We start from the raw sequence: 18,255 nt of genomic DNA, 5'->3' as shown, positions 1-18,255 counted from the left end.
GCACTTCCGGTGGTGAAAGAAAGACTTCCTCCCCTCGTCTCTTCCGTATGTAAGCGTGATTTTCTCACTGTCGAGGCAACGACTGAACCACATTATCTTTTAAAATGTTAATGCTTCCGAACAGGGTCAAGCTATGTTCTCTGGCGTTTGTCGCGGCGCGCATGTGCAGCAGCGGCCCCGCAGCCGCCAACAAGAACCCCACGGTTTATTTTGACATTGCTGCCGACAACCAGCCCCTCGGGAGGGTAACCTTCGAGGTGAGACGACACGATGTAACGCGTGATGTAACGATTGAGAAAACAACACCTGCTAAACACCGACGGTGCGTCTGAAAGTGTATCATTGAACAAACTGTGTTTCGTTCTTTTGCAGCTCAACGCCGAAGTTGTGCCAAAGACTGCAGGTGAGTGCTTGTTCTTCCAATAAACCCGAGTGGCAAATCGGGTTTGACCGCTTTAGTCGGATAAACTGAAGGATTTAAAGTCTTTTATTTTTTTTTATTTTGTTGGGAGTGAAAATGCTCCTTCTTAAAGCTAAACAAGATATTTATAAACTCACTTGGAAAATGCATCCTATTAAAAACCACAAACATGGCTGCAACCGTCACCAAGTTCAGCAGTAAAATGCAACGTGAAGCATTAATGCAGCACTAATATTGCTCCAATAACATCATATATAATAATACAGACCGGGATCACAGTTATGCATTTTTAATGCTTTTACTTTAACACGTAAACTACATTAGCTGATAATACTTTTACTTCAGTAAAGTTTTTAAATGTGGCACTTTGAAGGTCACCAGATAGTCAATACGGGTATTTTGGTCAAAAAGAAATGGTGGAATTTCGAAGCCCAGGCCTGAAAATAAATAAACAAACACTTCAAGAAATGAGTGAGTTGAAGTCGTTCACACATTCAAATATGATGATTTGTTGTTGTTGTTGTTTGTATCCCCTGATGTGTTGTGGCACACTGAGCTGTGTGGACTGTCAGGCGGGGATCTGACTCCTGTCTGTGTTGCAGAGAACTTCCGAGCGCTGTGCACAGGGGAGCCAGGCTTCGGCTACAAGGGATCCACTTTCCACAGGGTGATCCCTGACTTCATGTGCCAGGTAGGCTCGTCTCCCTTTTCCTTTATTGTGCCCATTGTTGTCGAGCATTGCAGCTGTTGCAGTGCAGTGATGTTATTTGTTTTCAGGCTGGAGACTTCACTAACCACAATGGAACTGGCGGCAAATCTATCTATGGATTGAAGTTTTCTGATGAGAACTTCAAGCTGAAGCACACCGGACCTGGTAATCATTTGTTTTGTACACTACAGGGAACATCATTCACTTTGTTTTCTTTCTTTCATTTATTTGTTCTGCAGCCTTCACAACTCCAACCTCATTATTTCCTTTTGATGCGACAAACAGGGCTGCACAGACTTTAGTTTAAAGACGGTCGACTTACTCTCTCCAGACCATAATACGGTCTGACTGCACAGTGGGATACAATGCAAATGCTTTAAATGTCCCACTTAAGAAGCTGCAATATTTATCACGGATGGATAAGCTGTTGATTTTCAGGAAGTCTTTTTTCCAGTAAAGTATTGGAAACCGACGGATAAATATAATAGTACTATAATGAGCCACAATTAAACAAATACCAGGAACAGATGCAATATTTAACATGACTTAAATGTTTAAAATAATCTAAAAGAGTGCCTGAATATGCAAGAGGGCATCTCAAAATATGAATTAATGTATATAAGCACGATGCCTAGTGTTCCTCATGACACATGGTGTGTCTTACTCATTTTCGCCAGCAGGTGGCAGCATTATACGGATAATGTTTAAGTTATCTGTTTCTGAAACTGAAGCCACTAAGTGGAATTCAGCCAACCTTCCTTGTCTTATTTATCTCTGTTCCTTTCCTTTCGTGACCAGAATATTTAAATGTCCATATGTGTGTTTGTGATCCATGACTCTTATTTTGTTGAGTTTCTCAAATTGATTAACTGCATTCTCTCATCACTCAAGTTTATTTGCAGCTCAGCTGAAAGGCAGTTTTCGTTTGTCTCTCAAAGTAATAACTTTGTCATCGCTGCATTACAGGAATCTTGTCTATGGCCAACGCTGGACCCAACACCAACGGATCCCAATTCTTCATCTGCACCAGTAAAACAGAATGGTATGTGCTGTCATACACCACAGTGGGTAGTGCAGTTGTTTTATTACAATTCACCGTTTTTTTGTCCTATTTCTCTCATTGCTATTACAATCGGTACATTATTCTTTTTTTTTTACACATTGTGAGTTCCACACTAACTTTTACCCCATACCTGCACATAATGTAGATCCCACCCAGTTGGAAAACTTTGGTAAAGAACCCAATCTTAAAATTCATCCAACCTTTTTAAGAGGCTTTTGTTAACGCAGCTTTTTAAAAATATGTTTCATTATTGTCCAGTTGTTGTTCAAATGCTATTTCAGTTTTGTTTTTTTCAACCCTTCTTGCTGTGAATTCTTCTAATACTTTGACACAACAGCAACAAATAAAAAGGATTTCAATGACGACCCAGAAGAGCATTGCAGGAATAGTGGCGTCGAGAGCCAAGAGTCCCGCCCAGCTGGGTGCATGATGGGTCGTCTCTCAGTCCGGGGCCGTGATAATAAACTTCTTGCTGTCTTCTTTTAGGCTGGATGGCAAGCATGTTGTCTTTGGCAGCGTGAAGAAGGGAATGGACGTGATCAAGAAAGTGGAGGCTTTCGGTTCTCGGTCTGGGCGAAGCTCCAAGAGGATCACGATCGCGGACTGCGGAGAGCTGGACTAGACTGAGCGGCGGGCACGGTCGACGTCTCGTCTCCTGCTGTAATTCCAATGTGAGGGAAAGAGGAAAGAGGGGCTTTCCCCAGTCCCGGTACAGAGTGCTGCCTCTCTTTGCTGGCAATAGATACTTCAGGTGGCGCATCTAACCAGTTGGTTAACTGTGACGAGGGATAACATGTGAAATCACGACTTCTATTGAATTTGAGAAGAGATATAAATACATGAACATGCAGTGACACGGGTTTGGAAAAGAAGCAAGTCTTTTTTTTTCTTCTAAATATAATGTTCTTGCCATCTGTTTTTATACTGCACGACCCTCGATGTCAAAGTGTTATAAAATGTGTTTGAGTCAAAGGTGAGTCTGGTTATTGGGGGAGGTGGAATGAGGTCGTTCGTCCTGCCTCCTGTTTTCCTCATCAGCCTCAGTTGACGAATGATCTTATTCCGCTAAGTATTTATTCTGCTGACATCTTTCCAGAATAATTAAGGTTTAAAATGTCAGATGTAATTGCTTCTGCGAAGGGAAATGTTACTTTTGAGGGCGGCGGCACAGCTTCGATTCACGGCTTGGCATTTTGTTCTGCCAGCTGCGCGATATGAGGGTGAGGAGGCCAATTCTGATGCTTCACCATCAGTAAATTTAACCAGATGCTGGAAAAATATTAGAGGATGGAGATTCTGTTTTGGATGAAAATGTGTAACATCTGGATCAGTTAATGGTGAAGACTGAGTGTGATGTTATCAGTTGGCAGCTATACGGTCCACACGGACTCGTGGAAGAACAATGCTCTTAAAGAAACCAACACGTTTCAATACATTTTAATACAAAAACATGTTCAGGGTTCATTTGAATTAAGGCACAACAAAGGGTTTCACACATCTTCAACAGTTCTAAGTCAAAGTGTATTTCTGGTTCATGTTCATTTATCATCACGATTTCAATTAAATAAAATAGAGCCACTAAATCAACATGCACATGCAACCTTCCAATTAATCCTTCATGCTCTTCGGTACGTTCAGCTGTGTACTCCTTTTCCTTTTCAGTGAGACATCACGACCTCTGACCCATAAAAAGCACTTAGGTGAGACTGAGGACTGCGTGCTGAAACAACTGTTGTAATGTCTTCTATTTTTCAGAAATCTAAATGTTTCTACCATATTGCATTGCTTTAATAACTGGAATGACAAACTACCCACAGCCACGTACATATAAAGAATACATGTTATTTAATATTCCTTCACAAAGTGTAATAATCAACAGAACTGTAACGGCTTAAAAATATATTCAAAAATCATCCAGTCCTAATAATACTGATAAAATACTCATGCAGATACACACGAATACTGCATATCCTACTTGGTAACGGCTTGTTGCATATTTTATACAGAAACATTACATTTAAGTTATTTCTGGACTATACACACATGTAAAAGAGAATCTTCTTCATCTGGAAACTTGTCCCAACATGTTAGACACGAGTGAAGACAGAACATAAGCTTTTTTTAATTCACAGTTGGTAAGCTTCATAGTTAAGACTTCAAATGAATATTCACATAATGATAACTGAGTAAGTTACAAGAACCCAGCAAATATAAAGTACTCGACTCCATGGAGAGATACTTAAAAATAAAAAATACAGAGTCACAGTGTCAAAGAGTGTCATGAGAATAAAACCGTTAGATGCATTAAGTCCAATCGGGTAAATGATCATGTATTTTTTTGTAAATAAAATATATCTCCCGTTTTATATAAAGCTTCGAAAGGGGTACGTACGTAAGGCAAGTCGAGTGTTTGTTTCATTGCACGCGGCGGCAGTAGTAGCCGAGGTCTTTGCATTTTTCACACAGGTGCTGGGGATGCTCCTTGCTCTGGTCCGACACGTCTAAGCCGTCCGGTTTCTCCAGAGGTCGCTGGAACAAAGAAACAGCGCTGAGGACATGACCTCTGCGTCCACTGAAGGGTTTTACATATAAGCACACACAAAGTACACATGGCCTCTCATTTAAAGCTGATTTATTTTTATTTTTATAAAAAAATGTTTTTACAACTGACTTATCTTTACAATATACTTATATTATAAATGTGTTTAGAACATCAAGTGGGGAGCTATAATTGACCGAAGATGTAATTAAACACTTTAATTAATCTTTATTATTATTATTATTATTAATTAATAATGAAATGTACTTTGTTGATGGATAAGTCTTTTTCTGGGGGAGTTTGTCCTCATGTGCTCAATACTTGCCTGTGGTTACTCCTAGAGTGGGCATCAAACCTCTAAATAATCATTAAAGTACACTTTAATTTGGTGTATAGTTTCATTGTAATGCCGTATTGTTTAGCTTTTTACAATCTGCATCATGGCCACGCTTCATGGAGAAAAATCTCCTTTTGATGAAATGCCATCCAATTTCAGCTGATATTTGTCATCTTAGTTTGTTCATGAATTGTAGAGTTTATCTCAAATAGGCCATGCCGATAAAAATGTGGCTAACAATTATAAGAAAATGTCGTAAATTTGGTGAATTTACATAACTGCCTGGTAAAGACCTTCATGAATTGACACATTGTAGAACTATCTGCACCAAAAATTAACAAGTTGTTCTTTCGGCCCGTGGATGAACTTAATAGGAGGAACAGGGAGTGTTATTTCTACTGGAAGTAACGGATAACTGAAAGATATTTCATACAATTGGTTGAACATTACAATCCAAAGGTACTTGTATTGTTATAAGATAGTGATATAATCAAACATAATAATATATTAAAATGCATATTCATGCACTTTTTTGCAGATGAAAACATTTTGCCTGCAACAGTACGATTGTACTACAGTTATGTTCACACTTGAACTGCTTCGTCTGGCCCATGGAGGTTGGCCTCAAGGGTGAACCTACAAGGAAATAGAACTATGTGCAGTCATAAATATGTGTTCTGCTTGTTGACTGCAGTGAGGCATCATTCCCCTGAGAGAATGCAAGTGAATAAGAGAGCAGGGCCCATTACAAACTTCTTAAAGATGACCCTCAGCTACTAAGCAGCCATCCTAGCTTGCCGATTCCTTGTGTAAAGGACGTACACGGAGGTGGGATGCAGTTGTACCTGCTTATGAGGGTAAACGTTGATGTGGCACTTAATACATTCTTGTCCCATGTTGGCCCAGGAGTTCCCGCTCATCCACTTCCTCTTGCATTTAGGGCATTTGTATTCACCGAAGCACCTCTTCTTTCCCTGATACGGGGTCAGGCCTTCACCTTTGGGTCGAGCCTGAACACAAAATACATAGCAGACAACAAATCTTTCATTCGTGACCTCATGTGCAACCCACTGGGGGCTTACGGCATCCGAAAACTAGACGTTTCTCAACCTGTAGACCTCGACAGCTTTGCAAAACATTTGGGCTTTTGCCTCTCACCACCGAAACTGTAGGACTGGTCGACCTATTTGATTTTCCTTTGGACGCCGGTCAATTCAAAGCTTTGCGGGGTTGTAACAGGAAGTGATAGCAGCCCTATTGGTGACCAAGAGAGCCGGGTTTATGGAGTAGTTTTGTCCCAGGAATGAGATGATTATTTATGGTTTCTGTCAAAATAAGTTCAAGAACTAATTTGCTTTGATGCTTAATCAATGCAGTCCTGGGAGAGTGAGTAAGAATATCAGGAGCCAAGTGCTATTCATGTGTTTGTATTCTAGAAAGTTGATTTACCTTAACCATGGGTTTTTGGGGCCAATGATATCTCGTGACGGACCCAGAAAGTGTAATTACACCGTAACAATTATAGAAATAGCTGAAGTGCCTTAAACTTGACAGCAGGGGGCGTCATGTGGTTGCAAAAAGATGTCCGTTTGATAAAGGTTTATGATAAACTGACCCTACTTCTCACTCTTTTTGGTCGCCTACATATGTTTACCTCATCATTCGGCTGTACTTGGCTCCACCCTCGGGTGTCACTTCTGGTTGCCCAAATCCAAGATGGCAACTGTTAAAAACCAAGATGGTGATGGCCAAAATGCTCGAGGCTTCAAAACGACACTCCGCAAACCAAAGGGTGACGTCACGCCGACGACGTCCATTTCCCAAACGCAGTGTAGCCTATGACATAAATAAGCAATCATTTCCAGGAGAAGCTGGGACAGCAACACACACATCGGGAGAGCGACCTCATCCTGTTACTCCACTATATATTGACGTTGCAGATCGTTGTTTACTGCAACATGTATGTTCTGAATCCCTCTGACGGCATGTGTTGGACAGAAAAGAGTGAGTCTCAGCTTTCCCATTAGAAACAAACTCCCTCTCTCCAGCTGTGTTCCCAAGGGTCCATAAAGGAGGCCCCGACCTGCGGGGGGACCAATGGGAGAGGCCTCCCTGCTATAGGACAAATACCTTAGGCTCTCAGTCATCCCTCCCAGCCGGCTCCGACTCACCAATCAGGACATAAAGATCTTAGCGGAGAGGAAATAAAACCCAGATGAACTCTGCACTTGTATAACATGACAAAATCCAAAACCCATCACAACGAAATCATTTGGACAAGACTGGTTTAGATTAAAAGCACCTCGGCTGGAAAGTAGGGCAAGTCCAAATTAAGACTGGATCTGCATCACAAGAGGAGTTCACGTCAAATCTTCTTTTGATTTCACAGCAGGAACATATCTCATTCTCAAAACTTCTTGCATATAACTTTATTTATTTCCAGGACGATATGTGTTTCACAAAAGGCGTTTGTGGTTCCGACATTCAAAATGCCTCGACTGTGGAGCATTTTGAGGCACGTGTTTGCATCACTTCGCCACCATGAGGCACTGTGGGGCGTCCCGTTGGATGGGCAGAGAGCAGAGCGTCGTCTTCCTGAGGGAGGAAACAGCTTTCACTCTGCAGAACGAGCAAAACAAACTCGACCTGAAGTCCGGAGCCCACAGGGCAGCAAAGGGCATGGCACAGTCTGCAGTTTCCCCCGGTCCCATCAAACATGCGTCTCTCGCAACCGGTAAATGAATATCACACTTATGACCCGACAGTGACTGGATGCTCGTATGGAAAGCAGGAAAGTGAGAGTGAATTGGGAGGGGAAAAAGCACAAATCCATCATCAAGCCTTCTGCACTCGGGACACAACGAGTTTATTTAACACACCTAATATGCATTCATACGTGTTATTGTGCGTCTTGGAGAAACATTTAGGTAGTTGATATTAAATAAATCATATGCTCAGCATCGTAGTGTAGTGTATGATAAAGTCTGCTTATTAGTGCTCAACACAAAGAGCAACCGAGGCTGACGGGATTCGTTTCTTGCAAGTTTTGGACAAAGGCGTGTCGGTTTGAAGAGACGGTGATAGTTGAAAATTAAACAATATACTGAAAATGATCCACATATGAGAATATTGTGTAAATAATCCATCATCTCTGAAATCATTTTACACATATAAGAATAAGAAGAATAAATTAGTTCTCTGCATTTAACCCATCCGTGAAGCGCCCGAAGCAACTGGGGTTCAGTGCCTTGCTCAAGGACACTTCGACTTGCAACTAATGGGTAAAGCCGCCCCCAACCGTTCAAAAGTTTGGGGTCACCCAGACAATTTAGTGTCTTCAATGAAAAATCACACTTATTTATCAAATGAATTGAACATTTCATAGAACATATAGTCAAGACTTTGACAAGTTCTTCAAACTTCAAGCTCAAAGGAAGGCCAGTTGTATAGCTTATAGCATAACTGTTTTCAGACATTAGTCTTCTAAGGCGATTAGCAAACACAATGTACCATTAGAACACTGGAGTGATAGTTGATGGAAATGGGCCTCTATACACCTATGGAGATATTTAATTAGAAACCAGACGTTTCCACCTTGAATAGTCATTTACCACATTAACAATTTATAGAGTGTATTTTTGATTAATTTAATGTTATCTTTATTGAAAAAACAGTGCTTTTCTTTGAAAAATAAAGACATTTCTAAGTGACCCCAAACTTTTTAACGGTAGTGTATGATTACAGATTATTTTCCCATCTTCTGACACCGTTTCCAACCTATTCAATAGTAGTTGGGACATTTAATTCTAAGCCATATGAACTTCATGTACAGTCAGGGATTACCAAAGCCAGCTGGCTTCATCTTCAGGGGACCATGAAAAACCACAAATGGGAACCTCTTGGTAACGCAACCATAAGAAAGAAATGTCAGAGCATCATCCAAGTCATCAGAATGTAACCTTTGGGGTGCCAAGAATGTCGTTTCCAAATGTTGCCTTAATCCATCCAATAGCACAGCAGCTAAATGCTCAAAGAAGAAGGAAAGAAGGCCGATCGAGTGAGAAATAAAAAAGGCAGAATATTATGTGTATTGTTGAGATATTTTAGTCTGTGGTGGACCAACCAACATTTCCTCCTCCGAAGCTACGCTGCTAGCATGGCTAAGAACAAAATATCCCGATGTTTCAGGCTTGGTTCAACGTCGTTTAGGGACGAACATTTTCTCAAAGCGTTATCTTTTCACCCAGCTAAAAATGAAATCGGCCGCACATTTTTTAACAATCTCTTTGCAGCCTCAAACCATCTGTGAGAAACAATTTGGTTTAACAGTTTAATATATTTTTTTGAAGTCATTTATTATGTGCGTTACAACTCATCCCATCCAACAGCCATAACTCCAGTTGTGTGACTTTAATCAGCCCCAGAGTGCACCGAGCCAGATCTGAAGGCTGGAGAAGATAAGCTTGGCCCAGGTCTTTGCAGCCTGGTGAGAGAGGCCGAGGAGGTTGGCTGCCTCCCCCTGCCATCATCTGGAAACCATCAGGATAAACAATGGACTACTCCAAATCCCCCCCGCCCTTCCTCCTTTCTCTCTCCCCCACTTTCATTGCCTCATGAGACGCTCATCCTGGAGGAACACAGCAACACCAGGCCTGTAGATATCATGTGGTCAATTACTCCACACCAACAAACCCGCAGTGCTCGCTGGGTTTAATTTGCATCAGTCCCCCCCAGCACCAGGGAGAAGCCCAGCTGTTACCAAAGCAGAACACATTACTGCCTGGACTGAAACCCACAGCAATGGCTCTGCTATTTTTTTTATAGACTCCTGTGTCGACTTAGTGATACTTTTCATTAACTTCATTAATTATCTTCACGTGAGTTTAAAGCAACAAATTGATGACTTCCAGAGCATCAGCAGAGCTAGTTTTGTTTTATGGAAAAGAATTCATCATTGCATCTAAAAGAGGGGTGAGGAGATTAGTCGTGTAATTGATAAAAAATATTATTTAAGAGGCAGAAATGCCAAATATTCTCTGGATCCTGCTTTTGCCAAGGTGATGATTTAATGCTTTTTTAAAAAATATATATCAATGTAAAATAAAAAATATTTGGGGTTTTAGGGTGTTGGTCGAACAAAACAAGATATTTGAAGACGTCACCTTGAATAAAGCTGTTTTCCTCCTGCCAAGAAATTCTACTTTGTAAAGAAAGTAGGCGCGGGTACTTTTAAAGCGAGGAGACTAAATGGACCAGATATACTGTTACCTTACGCTTGAAACAAGTGCTGTCTGACGATACATTTACAATATAATGCAGATCTCATTCAGACTGGATTAGTTATTTTTGAGTATACGTAACAGATGTCAAGAAGCAAAGAGAAAGTGTAACCGAGACTAATCAGAAAAACCCAAGCCTGCATCTTCATCTCAAGTATAACAGACACATTAGATTATGCTGACAGTTAAATTACAGTTACTGGATATGAAGCTGTAATCCTTTCAAGCAGCCTTTCTGCAAATCTTGCACATCTGAAATACTGAATGGATTTCCCCCCCTCCAAAACAAATACAATGAGAAGAAAAACAACTGGAAGCCAAACGGCAAATTTTTTCTATTTTCATACATGGCTCTCCAGATTTACAATCTTGCATCACTCCCATTGTTCAGAGATTTCCTCGCATGCAGATTCACAGACATCCTTCTTCTCAGCATCCATTTCACGCACAGTGCTGCCTTCACGGAAGGAGGATTGTCGACCAGTGCACACTCCGCTCCACCCAGAGGCTGATGGAGCGGCAGTCCCACGGCTGTAAACTGGGGTAACGTTTCACAAAGGGTGAGTGACGGGGCCAGGTGGCCTGGCAGACACTCAAGAAATACATCAGCACAATATTCCCAATCGCAAGTCGAAACGTGAGACTAGAGAAGGCAAAATGTTACGACCGTTGCGTCAGAGCGATGCTCAGGTTAGGCCGAGAAGTCAACTTTTAGCTTGATTTCATTGTCATGTTCAGGAATTGGTGCACAAGGGCATACAACGCTGCCGTCACATTTTGAAGTTTAAGTTAAAGAACTGGCGTCACATAAATGCAGAAGATTGTCTTCTGGCTCTGAATATATTAATTAACGGTCCAGGCGCGACCGTTTCAAGTCAAGAACTAACTTTTGATTTCAAAAGGTACAAATGGTGTATAACTAAAGATGGGATGCAATGTGTTTTGAAGCACAGACTTTTCACCCACATTACCTCCTCTTTTCTCTTGAAAACATGCAATCACACGCGGACTGACTTCGACAGCATTCTTCTCCTATATGTTCATCAGCTCTGTAGAAGACGGCCACTGGTTATCAGCGGCAGTCTATCTTCCCCACATACCACGGTTTCCTCTATCTTGCTCATCCTCCTCAGCAAATGAGCTGGCCAAAAGCAACAGACGGCATACTGAGGACAGATAAGACGTTTATCACCAGTGAAAACAAAAGGACCAAAGCAACAGTAATTGGATGGCGTTGCTTGAGATTCACCAGTTCCACGTTCAGAGATGAACTCTATCGCTCCACTTTAAGTACAACGTCCAGTCCAAGAGACAACACTAATGTCAGTATTAGTATTTTAACCAAGATATCATCAGAAAAGATGCTCTAAACTCAGAGTAGGGATTGAACCAACAACATATAGGTTGTTAATATTCAGTTTGAGCTAAACTAAGCTTGCCATCTCCTGGTTGTAGCGCCTTATGTTACAGAGAGAGGTATCAATCTTCTCATCTAATGCTTGGCAAGAATGTGAATATTCATATTTCCCAAAATCTTGAGCCATTTCTTTAAAGAGCCACATGTGCGTATTGTTAGTCTAAATGTGTCCTAGTAGAGAGTTGTACATGCCTGATAAAGGATAACTAGTTATTCGGAAGTGAAGACTTGATAATTATTTGATGTGAAAGTTCATTATTAACTTAACTGCCAAGAGTAAAATACAGATTTTTTTGTCTACCTTTGTCGTACCCAGCAACCAGCTAACTTTGTCACAGTTCAGCTCCACACCTTCCTTTTACTAGTTGTTTTCATCTTGTCTGCCTGCATCACCAACTATCATGTCTTTCCAGATCCTGCTTCCTATCTCGTCAGACCTACTCCCTTCACCTGTTCTCTCACCTGCCTCTGATCACTCTCACCAAGTAAATCCCTCGTTCCCTTCACCTGGTCCTCATGTCCATCTCACCTGTTGCCCATTCCCTCGTTAGTCCACCCTAATCGCCCCGTGACATTACAGGTGCCAGGTTGTAATGTCACGGGGCGATTAGGGTGGACCCAAAAGCACGACTCCGGAGACAGCACTGCAAATAATTACCTTTACTCAGAAAATAATCCAGAACAGAACACTCAGAAATATATTGACTCCTCAAGTAACGCACGAAGGCTTGGGCTAGAAACACAAGACAATCTGGCAGAGGACAAGAGCAAGAGAGGGGACCTTAGTAGACAGGGACTAACGAGGGAATGGGCAACAGGTGAGACGGACATGAGGACCAGGTGAAGGGAATGAGGGACTGACTAGGTGAGAGTGATCAGAGGCAGGTGAGAGAACAGGTGAAGGGAGTTGGACTGACGAGATAGGAAGCAGGAACTGGAAAGACATGATGGTTAGTGAAACAGGCAGACAGGATGAAAACAACTAATAAAAGGAAGGTGTGGAGCTGAACTGTGACAAACTTAGCTTAGCACGAAGACTGTAAACAAGTGGAAACAGTTAACTGACTCCTTTCAAATTAACACATTGTATCCTGTTTGTTTAATCCGTAGAAAAAAGCACAAACAACAACGTTGAAATGTTATAGAAATTGGAACACTAACTCAATGGAGTTACAGTAAGGATACTGAAGTTTGATTTTTTTTCAGATTTTCAGATTTTTGAAATTTCCCCACTGGGACAAATAAAGGAATATCATATCATGGGATGAAATGAAGCAACTCAAAACTAAAACTGTGTCACCCTCTAAATACAAAACAGCTTATGAATCATCTATCTACAAGGCCGACAGTTCTCAAAAGTTCCTCCTTCGAAAGTCATTATTAAGGGAGACGTTTTCCTTCAATTCCAACCCGATGAAATTTTAACTGGAGAGACACACACCCACTTCCTGTGCTACCCACTGTTTTCCAAAAACACATTCTGGAAGCAGACATCTCTGGGCAGCTGCTTTCTGGCCCTTTAAACGAGTGTCCTGCAGCACAGACGGAGACAGAGTGAGACGGAGATGACTGCAGCCAAGCAGAGCTGAGCGAACAATACAGCCTGACTTCCTGACCTTTGGTTCCACAGCCCCTCTGGAGAAACAATGCTCTCCTTATTTAGCCCCGGCTCTTCCCACCATACACCCATCCACTCTCCGCACACTGTCACTAGTGTATTCTTGTTACAGTAATCAGGTTAGGCTACTTAATTGGCCCGGGGTCAATACAATGCTGTGACCCTGGGTTAGGGGGCGAAAGGTGTTAAACTTGCCACACATTTGTTCGAAAATGGAAACCGTTTTTTGAAATTCAAAATGATACAGATTACAGATGATTTTCAGATGAAGACATTAAAGTAACGGCGAGTTCGGTTGTAAGAAATCAAAACAGTTTGTATTTTTTAGAGCTAAAAATGCCTCAGATTCCGGCCAACGAGAACAAAAAGCAGTTTGTTCATTGGTCGCAGCTTCAGAAGAGCGTTCGACTGAAGAGGCCGTTTGTCGTGACAGATGCTCTGTAATCGTCGCTGTGGGTCTGAGATATTAGCAACACGTGATAAAATCTGACATCATCTTTCTGAAGCAGAGCGAGAGCGGCAAAGAGCCAGCCGGCAGAAATGCTTTCCAGATTTTGCACATTTTGAGGGGCGTGGCTGCAAAGACGAATCGTAAATAATCCCAGAGTAATGCTTTCACTCTGGTGAAGCGAGTAACCCAACTCTCCACTACGCTGTCAACAGGATGTTTACCGCTTTCATACCGAGCACAGCATGGATACCATTTCTAATACCTTTCAGTATGGCTTCAACTCAAACTCGTGGGTTCCGCCTTAACTGGCACTTTTCATTATTTGTCATCACCTAAGGCTTCCACAGAGGTACCATGTGTTTTTGTATCAAAGAAGCAGACTTTTAGAGTTGACGTGGGCCCCATTCCAACCAGAGAGAGGCTGTTAAAGGCCCCGCACACCCACTTCCTGTGTGCTTCTTCTCTCATCTTACTGAGCCGTAACATTCTTTGATTTCTGTCCACTGCAGCTCCAGTGCAAACCAGTCAGCTATGGACGCCCGCAACAAATAATCCAAACAAACTCTCTGCCGCTAACAAGATGTTTTATACCACTCCATTAAGAACAGCTTTTAAACACGTGATTTTGCAAAGCTTTGATGTATTCTTCATTTGAAAGAAACACGCTGTGCAAAAAGTGGTGTTAGGAGGACGTACACCGATTTCCTCCTGGTCAGGTCATATATCAAAGATACCCTGAATACTGACATGTACTTCAACATAAGTGTCACTCTGTTGTTGTACCGTTTGAAAGTGGTTGAGAGCTTCGTGAGAAAGAAATGTCTGAAACTGACAAGCCAACCATAACACACTTTCTGTCCCGTTAGTCCAGGTATGCACAGATGGGGAAATGTCAAGAGCTATAAGCTCACAGCATATTATTTTCTCCACATTCCTCACATTCCTCCACTTTCACTGCACCAGTGATGGAGGTGACAAGCTCTCAAAGCCCACGCTCGGGAGGAGAGTGATCGAGATGTGGCCAGGGCCGATGCGAGATAACCGACAGACTCTTCCCACTCTTCCTCTTTAGTGAAAGGAATCTTTGGACTTGAAACTTATTCAATTGCTTGCAGAGAGGAAGATGAGAAGAATGCCTCGTTCACATCTGCACAGTAGATAGCTTCGTAGCTTAGCACAAAGATATGAGTCAGCTAGCTGGCTCTGTCCAAATGGAACCCACGTGAAGGGTGATGTGTCTTTTAACAGAGCCAGGCTCGCTGGTTCCAGTCTTTATGCTAAGCTAAGCTAATGGGCTGCTGGCTCCGGCAATGTATTTACCATATAGACGTATAAAGATCTACCTTCTCATTTGATTCTCCGAAAGAAAGCAAATATGTGTATTTCCCTTGTTATAAGCTCTTAATTGATCTCTTGCATCACCAGTATTTTATCTTTTAGATGTTACCCCCATATTGTGACATTTGATCTCTGGCACAAATTGACCACAACTAAATTGCTGGAAAACACAGTATTATTATCTATGGAATTATGGTTCAGCGAATCCTCTGCTTGACTCAAAACAGAAAGCAATTACATCTTAAAAACCTTTCTTAAACTGACCAGTAAAAGTTTGCCAGCTATTTGAATTTCTCCCATTTTGTTACCTCGCTTCTTGCGCACATCCTGTCCATCAGGCATGCGAGTATTTCCATTTTTATTATTTCCACCTTACAAATGTCAGACATTTCCCTCTGAACATGATCAATGGGGATCCGCAGCTGCACGTGAAGCAGTGGGAATATTTCTCTCCTGTTTGGAGTTGAGGTCGTGCCTAGTTCCACAGCGAAACCTATCATCTTTCATCAAGGCCGGCTTCCAGATGCAATCTGGCATCTGCTGCTCATTACCAACCTGCGGTGGTACATCTAACTCAAATATGTGCTGAGAAATCTCTTTTACGCTGAAAACAGAATATCTTGGAATCTAGTTTTAAGACGATTTTATTTTTTTAAAGCAGTGAAAAGCCTCCCTACAAATAGCTGAAAGCTTGTGGATTTGAAATGAGAATCTCATCAAATATGTCGTCATATTCACGTCTTGATTTGTCACCTCGTGTGTTCTTTGACACGCTGTAGACAAGCTCAAGCAGCCCACACACTGCACAGCAGCCTCTGCACCTGACGGATGCACGGCATCAAACGACTGGCTCACCTGAGGGCAATCTTTGATGTAGTGGCCTTTGTTGAAGCAGAGGTGGCACAGGTAGTTGGGCGGCGGCCTTTTGCTGGGTTTGCGTGTCTCGGGGGAAAGGGAGAGGTCTGAGAAATGGTCCGCCAGAGAGCTCAGGCCTTCCACGATATTGTTGAGGGACCCGTAGGGCGAGGAGCTCTTGTAGAAATTGTTGTTCAAGGCCTGTCAGAGAAAAAAACATTACTGTTGCTGCATTTCAGGCAGCATGTCAGTCCATTACCCTGATTGATTCCCCTGTTTCTGTCTCGGACAGTCGCCGGCATTATTTCAACCCTGCAGATGTGCTGCCTTTACTGCATTTACACTGTGGGCCAATAGTGTCCGTTTCCCCATCACAACAAAATGCCTTTGTCATGTGTTCTTCTAACTTGTTCTATTGGCAGGGCACAATCAGCATCATTGTGCCTCTGGAGGAGATGGGTGCTATGGCACCGCAGGGGCAAACATGAAGAACATGCAGTCTGCAGACACTGGCTGTTTACTCTGGAGTTATCACAGAAAGAGAAGTGTGATCAGATGCACATGCACATTGCTGTTGGCAATGGTCTGCATTAGACATACAACCACAGCATGTTGCAGTTAAAGAATTTCATTTGAATTCAAAGTACAGCAAATTATGATATAACAAATCTTGTGAGAGGTCTTTCTCAACCTGCCATTCCTCCTCCAGCTGCACACTGACACCAGGACAGTCTGAACACACTCAGCCACTATACCAGGGTACACAACCCATATTCATGCACTACTCACCACAGAGCCACCCAATGAAGGCATGCAGGTGAGGTTTACAGTATGGGCAACACAAATAACCTGGAGTGAAATATGTGTGTATAATATTTCTAAGGACAGAGGCTTTTTGACATGCAACATTAGAAACAGATGACTGAGTGGGCATGACGTTTGAAAACGACCGTGCAAAGTGCTAATCGTTTAATATGACAGCCGGCGGAACACGACATGAATTCTACCTCACTCCTCAGATGGAAGAAGTTGTTGAGATAGTTGGCGCTCAGATCAGCTGCGCTGCGCTTGGAGATGTTCATGTCCAGAGGTGAAGTGTCGGCTTTGAACGCATCAAAAGTGCTGCTCTGAGTGTCTTGCAAGGACATGTAGACCCAGTTGAGCAGCTGTGCAGGTTGGTACACCGGGGCACCATTCTCTATTGCAGACATCATATTGTTTGCGCTTCTTGGAAACAGCGCCGTCAGAACCGCCGGATTTCCTGGATCGCACAACTTGTTTCAGTCATCACCCCCCTTCTGTTGCGCCAGCTGGATGGGTGTGATCTTTGTGTTCACCTGGGGAGCCCTGGAGGACCCCAGTTACCCGGTCAACAGCCACGGGGAAGGGCGCAGTTGAAGCATGAAGCGCCAAAGCATGAATGCAAGTGGGAAGTGAAGAGCAGCGCTCCAGCCACGACTCTGCGCGGGCTGCGTCACAGCGGAAAGGAGGTCCGACATGAGTTTGCATCTTTCTGCTTAACTTTTCTTTGCATATTTAGACACAGTATGACAGTGACGCTCACCGTACAGGAGGTGACTGTGGTCTAAATCCAAAAGTTATCTAAGAAGTGAAATGCTGTCAATAGGCTATGAGTTATTTTGAATGAGTTATTTTGAATTTCGCAGAAAGCGCTGCATTATGTCTATGTGGCTATTTATGTTCATTGTTTTCCCCCTAAAACTTTGCTGTACTGTTTACAACTGATGACTGTCTGGATTGTGATGGCAACGATGGATGTCAAATATAATGTTTTTCAGAAAACCCATGAAGGCTCTTTGTTTTGATTGCAGTGATGCAGTATGATGAGAGGTAAAGGGAGATACATGTGGATGTTTTTCTTTTCGTATGTAATATTTATCAAACACAGCAATGAAATAAAATAAAATAAAAAAGATGAAATAAAAAAGGAGAATCCCACACTTCATTGTGCTCAGGTAGACTGACTATAAACCAGCCTGGTTTGTGCTCGTGTTGACCACAAGTAGACTGCTGCCATCTCGTGTTTGATTTTGGTTTTGTCGACACAGTGTTTAACGTAAATCAAATATCAGGAGCAAATTGCATAAAGCCCATGAAACATTTAACAGTATTTTTTAAAATGCCTTCAGGCTAAGGGACTATTAAAAAACAAGTATTTAAAATATTGTTGTTGAACAAGATTGATAATTATTCATTATCCACAGTGT

General features: G+C 42.2%; 2 protein-coding genes across 2 annotated transcripts; one reads left to right on the top strand and one right to left on the bottom strand.

Moving 5' to 3' along the window:
* Positions 1 to 33: 33 nt before the first annotated feature.
* On the top strand, positions 34 to 3,165 carry LOC130203423 (peptidyl-prolyl cis-trans isomerase A-like). Its single transcript, XM_056429577.1, has 6 exons — positions 34 to 257; positions 373 to 403; positions 1,024 to 1,112; positions 1,199 to 1,295; positions 2,097 to 2,172; positions 2,680 to 3,165. The coding sequence occupies exons 1-6, from the start codon at positions 105 to 107 to the stop codon at positions 2,813 to 2,815; spliced, it is 582 nt and encodes a 193-aa protein (XP_056285552.1). The 5' UTR covers positions 34 to 104; the 3' UTR covers positions 2,816 to 3,165.
* A 449-nt stretch (positions 3,166 to 3,614) lies between these two features.
* LOC130203421 (zinc finger CCHC domain-containing protein 24-like) lies at positions 3,615 to 17,948 on the bottom strand. Its single transcript, XM_056429576.1, has 4 exons — positions 17,035 to 17,948; positions 16,028 to 16,228; positions 5,915 to 6,079; positions 3,615 to 4,722 (listed from the first exon to the last, which is right to left on the bottom strand). The coding sequence occupies exons 1-4, from the start codon at positions 17,239 to 17,241 to the stop codon at positions 4,609 to 4,611; spliced, it is 687 nt and encodes a 228-aa protein (XP_056285551.1). The 5' UTR covers positions 17,242 to 17,948; the 3' UTR covers positions 3,615 to 4,608.
* Between the last annotated feature and the right edge of the window lie 307 nt (positions 17,949 to 18,255).

This window comes from Pseudoliparis swirei, chromosome 13 (genome assembly GCF_029220125.1).
Source record: "Pseudoliparis swirei isolate HS2019 ecotype Mariana Trench chromosome 13, NWPU_hadal_v1, whole genome shotgun sequence".
NCBI classification, from domain to species: Eukaryota; Metazoa; Chordata; class Actinopteri; order Perciformes; family Liparidae; genus Pseudoliparis; species Pseudoliparis swirei.
The sequence above is the reverse complement of the archived record's forward strand: the minus strand, read 5'-3'. Positions and strand labels throughout refer to the sequence as shown.

Coding starts and splice junctions, on each gene's coding strand:
- LOC130203423 (XM_056429577.1), top strand. CDS start 105: ATGTTAATGCTTCCGAACAGGGTCAAGCTATGTTCTCTGGCGTTTGTC. Junction 404..1,023: donor AGTTGTGCCAAAGACTGCAG/GTGAGTGCTTGT, acceptor TCTGTGTTGCAG/AGAACTTCCGAGCGCTGTGC. Junction 1,296..2,096: donor GCTGAAGCACACCGGACCTG/GTAATCATTTGT, acceptor GCTGCATTACAG/GAATCTTGTCTATGGCCAAC.
- LOC130203421 (XM_056429576.1), bottom strand. CDS start 17,241: ATGATGTCTGCAATAGAGAATGGTGCCCCGGTGTACCAACCTGCACAG. Junction 6,080..16,027: donor ACATCAAAGATTGCCCTCAG/GTGAGCCAGTCG, acceptor TTTTGTGTTCAG/GCTCGACCCAAAGGTGAAGG. Junction 4,723..5,914: donor ACGTTTACCCTCATAAGCAG/GTACAACTGCAT, acceptor TCTTTGTTCCAG/CGACCTCTGGAGAAACCGGA.